At 39.0% G+C, this 14,737-nt stretch overlaps 1 protein-coding gene across 2 annotated transcripts in view; it reads right to left on the reverse strand.

Annotated features, from left to right (window-relative positions):
- kremen1 (kringle containing transmembrane protein 1) overlaps positions 1-14,737 on the reverse strand; it is a 63,862-nt gene that overhangs the window by 18,722 nt on the left and 30,403 nt on the right. For both annotated transcript variants that reach the window (XM_017427900.3, XM_017427902.3), the window contains exon 3: positions 10,860-10,951. In XM_017427900.3, the coding sequence (XP_017283389.1) occupies positions 10,860-10,951 (92 nt within the window). The remainder of the gene's footprint in view (positions 1-10,859; positions 10,952-14,737) is intronic.

Consider the following 14,737-nt stretch of genomic DNA (forward strand, 5'->3'; position numbering starts at 1 on the left):
CATGGAAAGAAAAGCAACTTTATAAAATGTGAGTTGAAGATCTTTCAAAAACGTGTTTGATAAGCTGTCGTCTGGCATTAGCGCTGAGTGCAAGAGAAGTGACAGCAATCTCCTTTTGTTATTCAGCAGGGGCTGAAAGGCTGACGGATTTCAAACTTTACATATGTTTTTACTGACATACCTACTGTTTTATGGCAAGGAAATTAACTAACAAATTACATTTTAATGTCTAAACCTGACCGAGTGCTGTCTGAAATCAAAAATCTGAAGGTAAAATGAAGAAACGTCATTAGACTTACACTGAGGCCAAGGAGAGGCTCAACCTGTGCAACACCTAAAGATTTTGCAATCATCCTGTCTGAAAAAAACAATAAAAATAAATGTAGGCAAGTTTAAACTGCTTTAACGTTTGTTCGCATGCTTTTCATTCTGACAGCTTTGCAAGACAGATTGCGAATTTTAAAACAAAAAGTTAAGTATTTTTTTTCCCCAAATACACACTCATTTGTATCACGTTCTGGCTTCTTTAGTGTCACAGAATGAGAACTGTCGAAACAAAAAGGAAGCTGTGGGAAAAGCTGAACCTGAAAACAATCCATGATGTTGCATCACTGCTTCATTAACATCTAATCACAGCTTAACCAGAGACCAAAAACTCATTAGTGCCTCCATGTTAGAGAACAGTGGTTAAAGAAGCCATGGAGGATTTAAAAAGCTTGATTCTAAAGAGCTAAAAGGCTCATTTGGAAGTAACTTAAAACACAGGTATGTTTACATGGAAACTCTCCCATCCCCTAATTAAACCAGCACCACCAGGTTAACCATTACAATCTGAAACGCATTCTTTAATTTCTTGCTCTGTCTCCCTCCTATTGTGCCTTGGCCCCATTTATTACTCCTTTTGTAGTACAGTATGCTCAATTCATAAACAAATACAGCTGCTGCATTTCATCAGGCCTGTGATTAGTCTTGTCGACTGCACCACAGCCCACCAGAACATAAGGAAATGGAGAAATACGCCACAAACTCCCCCTGGAGTTTCGGGAAACTCGGCATTGTTTGTGAGAAGCCGTTCGCTTATGTCTTTCAGCTGCTTTGTTTTTCTACGAAGATCAAAAATTCTCCTGACTGTAAATTAGAAAAGTTTGAAGTTTTGACTTAAAGGATTTATTATTGGACAGAGAGCGAGAGAATGGTTGAAATCAAACAGACTGACTACAAGGCAGATTTTACTGTTTGCACGAGTGCTGAATATTACACATGTTTACAGCATTTATTTTGTCCTATGCAAACATTTTTGTGTGTGTGTGTGTGTGTGTGTGTGTGTGTGTGTTTGAGAGTCGGGTGGAGGCTGTGTTACTACAAGACTGAGACAGAGGAGAACTCAGGAGATCAATGCCCCCGCCTGGAGCCCTCGGATAGTGACTAACCATCTAATTAGAGGGGAGAGAGAAGAACCAAAGCTTTAAATGAATAATTAGTATCTTCTCAGAGTCTAGGCAGAACAATGCAGAGAAGAAATTAAAAATGGCGCCTTCCTCAGAAGACAAATATAAAAAATATATATATATATATATATATATATATATATACACCGATTAACTATAAACGAGTTACTGGTTATTGTCACACAAATATGATTCACAATTTAATTATCTTTTACTGTTCAGATGAGCAATAAACAATGACCAATCTTCTCCTTCTCGTTAGCAAGCCCTCTACAAAACTGGCTCGTAATCAATACCCTTTAAATTCCCTAATGGACGCCGCTCAGTTTACCCAGACCACACTGGGAGAACCAGGAGTCACAAGGAGCAGCTGAGAGATGAAATCTACCCCTTCTTTCTGGTTTCTATCTAAAGGTTTCCTTACAGCCCCACAGGCTGGTATTTTAGCCCCGAGGGCACAAGTGGACTGAGCTATGAGAAGGTTAGAAGTCAGAGTGAGATAACGCTGAATGTGTTTAACCCTTCCGTGACCTTCAGGGTCAAACGGACTCAGGGTCTCTTCCTCTCTTCAGTGAGGGCTTCAGGAGGGTTAAAGCTCCAAAACCCATGACATGACATACCTAATGTCAAGGTGAAAGGGTTTGTCAGTGCCACAAAGCATGCCGATACATCTTACTCTAGTCAAGTTTTGTCCTCGTTTACCTACAGATCCACTGGTAAATATAGCTGTATATTTCTCAAATTGTCTGAGGTATATCCATTTTTGTGGAGACTGGCTGTGGTTCCCACCTTAAACCAATCAGTTGTTGATGTACATCCATTTATTACTGAGAGAGGTCAATTAAAATGTGTGCAGTGGTTCATGAGATATTTATCAGAACAGACAAACACGTGTGCATACACAACAAAAACATTATGGTTTCTTCTTTGCCTTTTGGTGGCTCTGAAAAGGCATTAATTTCTGTTGTTGTTCCCAAAGCTGGAAGCTTTAATAACACCTTTCAAAAAGCTTCATTCAAACTTTTTTGAGAAATCTTGCTGAGAAACAGGCCATACCAAACAACCAGCTTGTGTCTCAAACTGTGAAGCTAAAGATCTATGACTGCATGTGACTAAACAATAATTTGTTCTCGTCTTTGTGATACGTTTTTATTTACAATCAGGACCTTTTTCTTAGTTTTAACATTTTTGGGGGGAGCCACATAACAAGTCTCTGGGTTTTGGGTTTTGCTGGAACATCTGTAATAAATCTGCCTTTATGTTTTTTAAAAAGGTTTAAAAGTTTCATTTTATTCATTTCTAAGATGAGTGGAAAGAACAAACAGCAAAAACAGCCATGATTTACCCATCTGCACAGCAGTATTTTGATTTTTTTTCCCTGCTGTGTTTTGAAGAACTGCACATGGATCCGTATTATAAATCCTGAGTACCTGACTACATATTCCACTGTCGAGCGTCGAAGAAAAACACACTTCTCTCTTCTCCGATGCCTGAACCTGCTTCAGTTTGCAGGTGAAAAATGATTGCGGTGAAAACTGGAAAACTGGCAGTAATATGTTTTTTTTTCCAGGGGAAAATATTCCACCAATAAAAACAGTTTGAGAGTGAGATAAATGCAGCAAATAACAGAACCTGAACGCATCATAAGAGCAACCACAACCGCCACGAGGCAGGGCTGGTGCAGGGCTTCAATCCTAACCACACGAGCGACTTGTTACAACCTCTTGCCTATTACGTTACTTAAATGTTTTTTTCTTGTTTAAGACAGTTGTTTGTTAAACTTGACTTTTTTTAAACATGTTTTAAAATGAACTTGTTCCCTCCAAGTTCATTTTGGTTCACAAATCTGCAGCTTAATAGATGTTTTCCAAAACATAATCAGTCCAGTAAAGATAGAAATAAGCCTTCACCTGGCATATCTTAGACCAGCCTATGTCCAAAATGGTCTGGTTCTTATTTGGTAAAAAAAAACAAAAACAAAACTATATTTCAGCAAACTAAGAGGCAAAAACTGTGCTTGAGGTCTAATGTTTAATGCAAATAGTTAGTTAAGAAAAAGCCAAATTAGTAAATATCTTCATGGATTATTCCAAATCACGCTGATGGAAATTTATTTGATGCAATCTTGGTTTAAGGTCAAACTGGTTAGTCACTTTGGCTTTGGACAGATTTTATAGGTCTTGTATCTTTCTTTCACTTACAGGGGTTTAGTCGAACTGTAACAAAATCATCCATTTGTTTCATTCTTACACTTTATTTTTCATGCACAAGGACACAAAAATAGCTCAGTTTATTTTTAAACTGTCACAAAATAAAATGCTTACCAGTTTTGATAAATGAGAATCTGGTTTAATTGACGGACTGATTTGAAATTTCCTGTTTGCTTAGGATTAGGGACCTAAGTACCTGATTAGATTTAGACATTTAAAACGACTTGGTAAAGGTGTGGAGAACGTTTCGCTTTGCCTAAAACAGGTTTATCGTGTGTCAGAGTCAGCCCTAATTTACAGAAGACCCAATCATGATACAGAAAGAAACCCTAAACTAAAACATACTGCTTTGAAATTCATAAATGTTGCCACATTATTAGTGTTAATTTGCACAGATGAAATAATGTTGATTGAGCTGTGTCTATAGAGGCTGAATAGAAGCCAATCCACCTGCTGATGCTCCTGAGGAAAAGAAAATCAAAGTCCTTACGAATTATGCTTCAGGAACCAATAATTTCCAGCAGATCTTTCTTTCCACAATCTTTGTGTTTGGCGTATTTCATCTAACCTCTAAAAAAAATTTAGTACTACAGCCTTTTTTTCCCCCAAATCCTCAAATTTATTAGACTGTTCTAGAACTGAGAAGAGGAGTAAGAAAGTTCAAGAAACTCTTCGTATCGTTGACCAAAACTCAGCTCGCTTTGACCGAGAAGACCTGCGCACATATCGAAAATACCTGATGGCATTCAGAAGTACTTCACATCTTAGACGTCTCTTAACTTCAAAAAAAGCATTTAGCAGCGTCATAAATCTTTTTTAATTAAAGCAACATCTCATCACCGCATAGTTTTCTGAAGGTTCAGCAATAAAAAAAAAAAAAATCCCCACCCAAACACATGTCCTGTCTTCAAGGTGTGGCTGAGCTGCCAGATGGACGTGATGCTGCTGCTGTTGAGACTATTGTTTCAAGATGACAGATGAACAATCAGCCTTTCCTCCCGACTGCTCATAAAACCAGAACTTCCTTTAAGTCAGGTGTCCTCGTTTGGTAACTGCTCAGGAGCAAACTTACCAACAGCTCAGTTACAAAGACATTTTTTAAATTACCACAAAGCACGTGGGAGTTGTGGCATGCAGATAATAAGACTCATTATCCAACGCAGCAGGTAATGTCAGTCACAGTACAATACCTGATCTAAAAAGAGCCAATAAACACAGCATCGCACTCTTTAAAAGGTGTGTAATTAAAAGTATGTGTTAGAAACAGGCAGTTTAGGAGTTTATATAAGTTTGCACACTGTTATTCCTAAATTTAACATTTACAATTGCCTTCAAAAATTAGTGTCATCCAAAGTATGTTCCACATTCTGCAAATGTTAACAGATTTTAAAAAAAAAAACCAAAACATACTCCCTGCTGCTGCTCGTCTCTGAAGTGCAGAGAAGCACTGTGGCACAACAAGTTTTTCTTGGTTATTTGCTGGTGATAGATGAACTCCCAAAGTGCAGATCAAAGCAACTTTGTCTTGGCAAACGCCGGAGGACTTTACCCTGACAGTTTCGCTCTGTCAGTCAAACGCAGTCGGGGCATATTGTTTAATGCATGTCAGCTTAGAGGAGCCACACCAAAGAGAAATGCCTTTCCAGAGCAGAATGCTCTGGGGAAGCCATCATCAAACTGTCACAAAAACAAGTTTTTTCGGAACATCACAGCGCACAAACGGAGACGAGACGCAGAGTCAGGGCTTCAAATTTACAACAAAGGGTTGTTTCAGCAGCTTTTTGTACAATCCGTTCATTTTACTGATCAATAAGGACGTTTGAACTAAGCTGGGTTGGACTTCAAATTGTGCTAATGACTGATGGAGTTAGCCTCAACACACAACAAAAGAAACTGGGAATTTCTAACTTTCACACAACTAAAGGCTGACTGCTGAATGACTTTGCTGAAATTTGCTGAAGAATGGAGTTGTGAACTGGACCATTAGAGTTTAAATCTACAAAATAGTAGCTACAAGCTAAAAATCAGCAAAAATATAGGCTAACTAAAAGCTAAAGAGTGCAAAACTATTGTTAGAAGTTAAAATTAGCAGGACTGTAGCTAAAAGCTAAAATGAAAACAATAGCTAAAACTGTAGCTAAAACTTAGATGTAGCAAAACCATAGCTAAGTGCTAAATGGAGCATAAAAAACAAAAGCAGGTATGTTGAAAAGAATAATGTATTTAAACGAATTAAAGCAATTTTCAATCTGTTTCAGTGGGGAATTGTGTTCAAATCAAGCTAAATTCAAAAGATCTGAATGTCACAAATACTAAAGTCATAGCACACTAATACCTACCGAGCTGAATGTTTTGATATATGAATGTTAAAACAGCACAAAGTACGCCAAAATAGTTTGATTGCAAAAACAGTGTGAATGCTGACTCAGGATTCATGCGATTCTTTGCCTTGGGACAAAATACGCTGTTAACTTCTCCATCTTTGCATTCAGTGCAGTTTATGTGATGAGAAAGTTTCGGAGACATTGCTCTGTGAACATGTTTGAAAAGGTTTCCACTGGAGCAAAGCCGGCCGGTTACGCAAGAACTGCACTCCAAAACACAATAACAAGGATACGCTTAGCTGTGCATTCAGAGGTCTGGACCTCAAATCTGCAGGACATCACTCAGCGTGGAAACGTTCATCTGTGAAGCAGACGACGGGCACTAATCACATGCCTGTTTGAGATGTTTAGTTTCAGCACACGATAACTGCTGCTGTGAGGGATTACAAGGATCAACACATGTAGCAACCAATGCTGTAATCCTCGCTGTGTGTGTTTCTGGCTGCATGTGCGCTCCACATGTCGCTGTCACCAGGGTGGCATGACCCTCAATGACAGAGAGCCCAGCTAGATAGAAAATGAGCTGTTGGCAGGCGGTGCAGGTGCCTCAGCGAGCGGCGAACCATCTACCAACCGCACAACATCAAACATAAGCAAAAAAGTAGACAAAACCGAGGCACAGACAAAACAAAAGCCAGACGAAATGACAACAAAAACCACTGTTGCCTTTCCTCTGGCACACAGCAGTGTTTTTCAGGCTACACTTGCCAGCCGCAGACTGAGAACAGCGGCACTGAGGAGAGCATCGGCGTTTGCTCACTTGGCAGCCGAGGCTTTTAAATTAAGCAGATTGGAAACAGGCAGAGCCAGAAGGTGAGGCACCACGTGGCAATTGTGGTTTCACAATAGAAGCGACGGAGCAGCCGTGTCTAAAAGCTCCCTGCAGGGATGAACATCTCCCCGTGAATGAAAGCGTTTTGATGATACTGGATGCGTCGCTCACAGCGAACCTCATCTCATTTTTTTTGTTCTGAACTTAGAGGAGTCTAATATTTAGGGCCCGGAGCGAAAAGGGGAAAAATAACACCAAACTGTACTTGATATGGACAAAGCTCTCCATCATAAGAGGAGGTGTACATGTGATAAGGATGAGTTACAATCTTAACAGAACTGGACCAATGTGATGAACCCATTGGGAGCACTCCTTAATAAAAGTTGTCCTCACTTCACCAAAGCTAAGCAACAACTATGTTTTCTGCTGTTCTTTTTCCACCTAAACCCCTACGGTTCTGTATATTATCCTCGACACACTGAGATAAATGGACATGTTTCTACGGCAGGCCAGCATGATGCACACACGCTCCTGTAGACAAAAACACACGGAACGTGATATGGATACATGCATGCTGCAGACACACACAGGACATGCAGCCAGCAGACATTATTAGATGCTCTAATGGGTCCTGAGCTATTCAAACTACCCCACCCCCCTCACGTATGCGGGGGTAGCTTGAGGGGCCAAGCAGCTCCAGCCCCACACATACCATTTGCAGAGAATCAGAGTTTCAGTGTTGCAGCTTGACAGTTCAAACACGTCAATTAGCTTTTGTCTTCTCTAATTATAATAAAATAAGGAAGAAGTTGGACTCCTTCAGCAAACCTGGATCATATTTTCATTGATTTATTAAAATCTATTATTTAACCACAACATTTTAATCATCTGTAGTTGTCCTAACACATTTTATTCAACAGGCAATAAATTATAGGAACTTAAATCATGGAGAAACTTAAGATTACTGGGTGAATATTGATTATTTTACTCAATTTTTCGTACATTTTTTATGCAATCCAACTACTTCTGCAGTCTTTGTTCAATATTAGCCATTTATATATCAAAATGTTCAGTTTGTTTATGAAATGTGTGCTGTGACTTTTCTAAATATTTAACTTTAATTACAAATATTTTCTCCATAGAAATGCATTAAGAACTCTGCAATTCCTTTAAAAACTTTATTCCTTTAAAATTTGCTTTAGCAAAATGGCTCTATTTTTGTCTTGTTAGCTACTTTTAGCTACTATTCTGTTACTTTTAGCCTTTCCTCCTTTTCGCTAGCCTTTTGCTTCTTTTAGCTCTTGGTGTTTTGTGTCTTTTAGCTTTTAGCAGCTTCTGCATCAGTTTTCAGTGATGTCATTCAGCGCTCAGCACTTTCACAGAAAATTCAAATTCTCTACATTAATTTGACTTTCAGCTAATGACAGCCAGTTGGTGTTTGAATAATTAGTGGTTCTTGGTTTTGACTTTGGTCACATTTGTTTTAGCTTTGTGTTTGATTTTTGTCTAAGTTCAAAGATTTCCTGAATCATTTTTCTTTAGTATGTCATTCTGCCTTGTTTCTCATCTTGATAGTGTGAACTAACATTTTATTGGTCACAGATATACTAAGAGTTTCCTTTGATCAGTTTCTTGTTATTACCGTCCTCTTTTTTTTGTTTTGTTTTGTTATGATGCTTCGTTGCCAAAAGGCAAAGGCAGGTGATATTGTTCTGCCTCCGGGTCTGTCTTTGTGTGTGGTTGCCGCAGCTAATCAAGACCGTCAAACTCAAAAAAGGGATCTAGCTTGATCATTTTTTTACTGATGTTGAGCTAAGATTTGGTGTGTGAGTAGCTCAGAGTCATCCTCATCACATACTCTGAGTGCTAACAAATCCCTCGACATCTTTATTAAAACTTTAACATGCAAGGCAGCTGGTGATATGCATTCCTTCAAGGTATGCTTTTTTTAAATCACTTTCTTGCTCTACAGCATATTGGTTTCTGCTTTAAATAAACCTTCCTTATATTCTACCTGCCTGCTCACTGCATTCAGGTCATTATTTTGCTACAAGCAAAAGTCATTTACAGATAAACTCTCCACATCCATCATCCATAACAGCTTTTTTCTTTTACTTGAACATACATAAAAAGGCTGGAGGCAATGTGAGGCAAGGTCAATGAGACAGGCAACTGTTGCTGTTTAACATTTACATTTGCATGAATTTCAGAGATGCCAATCAACCCAGCAAGTATGTCTTTAGGTACCAAAAGGAAGCCAAAGCGCCCTTAGCATACACAACCGCACGGAGAAGGTCAGACTGTGCAAAAAAGATGGAGATAGTCCCTGTGATACCTCTTTATCTGAAGCCTCGAGTTCTGCATTTATTTAGGGATATCATGAGTCTTTGTAGCTCGAAGGTGCTTAGAGTTTGAGCACTCATTCAGTAACAGTGGCTTTACTTGTCTTCAAACATTCAAATTTTCATTCTTACATATACAACTGATTAAATTATGGAGTCAATTAAAGATGGCTGCCACAGCGGACACAAAAATGACTATAACTCAGTTCTACAGATCCTCTTCTGTTTCCTTTTCAGAGGTCGCCACAGCGAGTCGTCCTCCTCAGGTACTGAGCTTAAATTTGGTGTGGTAGCAGCTGACTGCAGTCTGAAATTGCACGTCATTTTCAAGATATGACCAAAATGGATATAACTCTGTGATTTCTCAGCATAAGAAGATCTTAGTCTGAAACTCTGCCATGAAAGGCAGCGGGTGATATGCATTTCTTTAAGGAAAGTTAGGACTTTATTTGTTTTAATTTTCAAGTCAGACTACAAACTTAGTGACAAACATTTCAGATGTGAAGTTCACTACTCTGCGTTTCTTAGCCTGACCTTTTTAAAAAGCAAAAATATCAGTAAAGATGAAAAGGCTTAGGAGTATAATATAAACTCAGAGATACCAAGAGCCAAGCAGCAGAGGTTGATTACGTAAAAATAACATGGAATGTAGTCCATGACTAAAAAGAGAAGAGAAATATTTACTTTAGATAAACAGAATAGTTGAGTACGGCTTGGTTATTCGTCTAAAAGATTCGTGTAGTTACAAAAAGAAAAGCAGTAACTCCCTCTGACCTAACCACCTTTTGACGTTTTTATAAAAAGTGAAGAATAAACTGTTGAAATAACCCGAAGTGAAAAGTAAGCAACATCAGCACGGGTGACACTTTCGGTACACACACGCAGGAGATGACTAAATCTTAACCTGCTCTGCGAGAATTTTGATCTTTGGCACCGAAAACACAAGTCAGTTGATCCGCCCAAGTCTGTTTTCAACAGGAGTGATTAAAAAGGTGGAGAGAATGAAAGTAATGGTATTAAAAACAGGCAGCTCTTTGTGCATTTGCCAAACTGGTAAGACACACACACACACACACAACCACAAAATCTCCAAGTGTAAACAGTCAATCAAACATATTGATGCAGGAATTACTGCAGAAGGAAGCTCATACACCCACATGTGAAGAAAACACACACACACACTTCTCCACAAACTGGCAAATGCACAAAATCACTTGCATCAAGGAGCGAGTCAAAACAAGCTACAAAGCCAAAGGGGAAACTTATCAACACACACACACACAGAGGTCAGGGGAGTTCTTAAGATCATCGTAGTTAGAAGCACATCCTTCTTGGGTTCTTTGGGACATTTCATTCTGCATCTAAAAGACTTATCTGGATGCCTCAGAGAATAAAACAAATGTTTAGCTCCCTTCTATCCATCCATATAAACACACAGCATGACTGACAGCTTGCATTAAAGCACAAACAGGCCCGGACACGGCAGGAGGAGGGGTGACGGGAGGCAATTAGAGACATTTTTTTAGATGATAATAGCTTTGTACAAGAATCGCAGCTCATGAAACTATTCAAAGCAAGTGGGAAAATGAATGTAGGAACAACAACAAAAAAAAAAAAATGGCTTGGCTGGTCTGCAAGCCCACAGTATGCTCCTGAGGGCACGGAGGAGGGGAAGGAGGGAGAAAGGAGTGGCAGTCTCTTACTCTGGCATGTAGGGATGTCGCAGTACTTCCAGTAGATCCCGTCTTCATAGTCAGGGATGTAGCACCACGGCTGCACGTCCCCGTCAGGATTCCTGCAAAACAAAGTAACTGGTAAGTTGAACAGTCACCTTTAAAGACAAAGGTAATGCAAAGTGTGAATAAAAAATAATCAAAGTTTGTCTTGAACTGTATCAAATGGTGCAGCTTGAAAGTTTACTCCAATAGTTTTCCAGATATATGATTCTGAAATAACTGGATGTTATCGAAGCACTCGACTGAACTCACTGAAACCAATGTGGAAGCTCGAGTCACATGACTGACCTACATTAGGCTGGCCGCAGTCTCAGTGGTGTCCAATCCTAGTCCTGAAGGGCCACTATCCTGCATGTTTTATGTGTTTCCCTAATTTCACACACCTGATTTGAGTGACTGAGTGATTAACAGGCTTCTGCAGAGCTTAAAGACCTGCTGAAGAGCAGAGAAACATCTAAAACATGCAGGATAGTGGCCCTCCAGGACCAGGATTGGACACCACTGGTGTAGGTAAACAAATACGGTAGAATCGGACAAAAGTAGAATCTCAAAGACGTTTAGGTGGAAATATAAAAATGAATTCGCTGCTAAATGCAAAAAAAAGAACAAAAAAGATCAAGTAAGACAACTGTCAAGAATAAATATCTGGGCTCAAGCAGGTGAAGCGCCATAAAGAAAGAGCTCCACAGTCAAACACACAGCTTTTATGAAACCTTTGTTTCGTTTGACCTATTTTCAGTCAGTTTCACAGGTAAACAAACACACGTGGTGGACGGAATCTGGTCACAAATTCTTACAAATTCTTAAATTTAAGGACACATTAACATAAAAAACATTGTGCAAAACATTGGTCTTCATGACTTTGCCATGACTACCTTGAATTTTTTTTACTGTCGGAAATCTTAAGAAGCATTTTCCACCTCTGGTGACTTCATAGACAAAAAAATAAAAATCAACCCAGACTTTATGATCCAGATTAACTGCTGATGAAAATGGGTTTTAATTGCAGGCGTTTTCAAAGGGTCAGAATGTGTCCTGAATGTCTCAGTGTAGAACTGCAGCAATTAATTTGTGCTGTTCCTGAGCAGATGATACAGAATTTGATGTTTTCCTTTTTTTTATTTTTTGTTTTTGAATTCCCAATACATATTCCAAGTGTCAACAGATCACATGATCAAGTCCCATATAAGTCCCATCATTTTTTCAGATTAGCAAGATTTGAGCCTAAAGCTTTTTCATGAAAGGTGGTGGGTGATATGCATTCTTTTAAAGAAGCCTGAAGTTTTAAATACTTTGAGCAGAGATGTGTCCTGTAGATATATATATATATATATATATATATATATATATATATATATATATATATGGCAAAAGCTGAATTGATGTTTGTGTGTCAGTGAGATCTGGTGCAGCAGAGAGACACCAATTATATGAAAGAACAAAAAAAACATCTGAAGAAAAAAAAAAGCTGTTTTCAGAGTCTTAAAGTAGTAAATGAGGCGTGTTAGAGATGTGATGAAAGTTAAATGTGGGGGTAAAATATTATTGCAACAACATCATATTGACCTGGAAACTCCTCTGCAGAGCTTAATAAGCAGCCATGTTTAGGAGAAGCTTGTTTCAGGCGTGTCAATCATTCTGATTAGCAGTCATGTTAGTTTAGCCTGTTCCTCTGCACTCTGGAGGCTTAACATGCCAGTCAAGGGCCAGACTAAAAAGTCTGCTGGAGGTCAGTGGGAAGGCTCTTTGTTCTGTGCCAGACAGACACAGACCTAAAAAAAAAAAAAAAAGATGGGTGATGGGGCCATGCTTTTGTCTGAGGCTGCAGCCTCTTTTGAACCTCATCAAGTCACTTTTAACCCATCATAATGAGGCTGAAAGGCCCCCTCGGTGCTTTTCCTTTTCAGTTTCACTTACAAAGGCAATGAGGAGCAGGACTGGAGACAGAAATACCTAAAAGCTTTGTGCGGGCTCAATATCTCCAGGGAAATCATCCAGCTTTGCAAATCAGGACCCCTTGTGGAAACTTCTAAATTGTGGGGAAATTAAGTAAACGCAGGCGTAGCGAGCAATGGAAGCTCAAACTAATGCTGTTTCAGCTCTTTAAGCTCTATTTCAGGACTCAGTGTGAGCTGTAAAAACACCCTACTGGTTGACTAAAAAAGGCTTCTAAAGTGACATCCTTTTTCGAGCCCTGACTAGGATTCCCAGAAATCTTTTAGTCTTTTGACACACCTCATTGTAGCATCTTGAAAAAGCCCTGCAGCGGTGCCTGTATCCTGTTTCGCTTTTTGTTTGCGACGATGTGAAGGGCGTTTCCAATTCTTTTCTTCCCCGATAAAAAACACTATCCGGTATATCTTCCTTCCTTTTCAGGCTCAGAATGAAGTACTGACAAAGATATTATTGTTAAATGGGTAGATGAATCTGATTAACGCTTCTACGCTCAACATATATGCTCTTTTTAAAGCCTGTCAACAATGGGAAAATGTAAAGAAACAGTTGCATCTCTCAACAGTGAATCTTTAAATGTTCCCAGCTCGATATCACGAGTCTAGATCTATTTGTTGCTCCACCCAGATAGGAAGGAGACACCTGTTTGATAGCCTGAAGCTGATGTTTAAATGGCGAAAAACTGGGCCAAATCGTCAAAAACTGCATTATAGTTCACATTTCATTTCTCACTTATGTAATTTACTGCACTTCCTTAATCAGCCCTGAGGAGGCAGACATAAATTACAACCATTAGCATTAATTCACACCCTCAGGAGACCACCCATCTCATGCCTGTCTTTTTTTTATTATTATTATTATTTGCAATCTAAGTACTTCTGCATACTTTGTGCTATTTTAGCATGGCTTTAGGTGTTGATAAGTTTTATAGTTTTGTAAATATTTTATCTTATTTACAAATATTTTCCCAACAAGAAATACACTTTTCAATTCCTTAAAAAAAATGATATCTTTGAAATCTGTTTCAGCATACTTCATCTATTTTTGTCCTCATTTTGCTACCTTTAGCTTTTAGCTAGCCTTTTTCTTCTTCTTTTAGCTTTTAGGTATGTTTTTACTATTTTTAGCTAGTGTTATGCTACTACTTTTAAGTGATATTTGGTTTCTTTTAGCTAGCTTTATGCTAATTTTAGCTTTTAGTTGGTGATTTGCTGTTTTTTTGTTTTTAGTGTTCCATTTCTTTTAGCTATAACTCTGTTTCAGCTTCTTCAGCCAATGTTTAGAGAAGCCCTTCAGCACTCAGCATTCACACTTCATTTTCACAGAAAATAAAGTTTTTCTAGTTTGTAATTAATACTTCTGTTTTCTTCACACACCTGCACACGTCTACCTAACAGCCGTATGGAAACATTATCTATTTTGCTAAAGTGACCAAGGAAACCCACATGATAGGAAAAGTCGATCCTGCCCCCAGGTGCTACACAATGTGCGTTTTCTACTTTTGTGTAAATCTGAGGGGGTGGCGGAAACAGAAGAAGACATTCTCAGATTCACTGAGGTGCCACAGAAGATAAAAGTGGACCTTGATGGATGGTAACCTGTTGGTTTAACCCTGCAGCACAGAGAAAGATGGGATCCCATATGGAGACTGATAAAATCAAGGGTGTGTGTGCGTCAGAGTGTGCATTATGGAAGAGCTGCATTCCCATCCCCGTGTGTCAGTGAAGAACCACTTTGCTCTGATCAGAAGAGCTTGTTGAAACACTCCCATGCCCGGAGGTAGAAGATATTTGGACTCTTAATTGGCACAATTACGCTGATTGAGTCATCTTTTGCTCAGAGCGAGCCACACGTTTCGGTACGCAGCCAGTTAAGGCCACAGTGGCTTACAA

This window comes from Kryptolebias marmoratus, linkage group LG1 (assembly GCF_001649575.2).
Source record: "Kryptolebias marmoratus isolate JLee-2015 linkage group LG1, ASM164957v2, whole genome shotgun sequence".
NCBI classification, from domain to species: domain Eukaryota; kingdom Metazoa; phylum Chordata; class Actinopteri; order Cyprinodontiformes; family Rivulidae; genus Kryptolebias; species Kryptolebias marmoratus.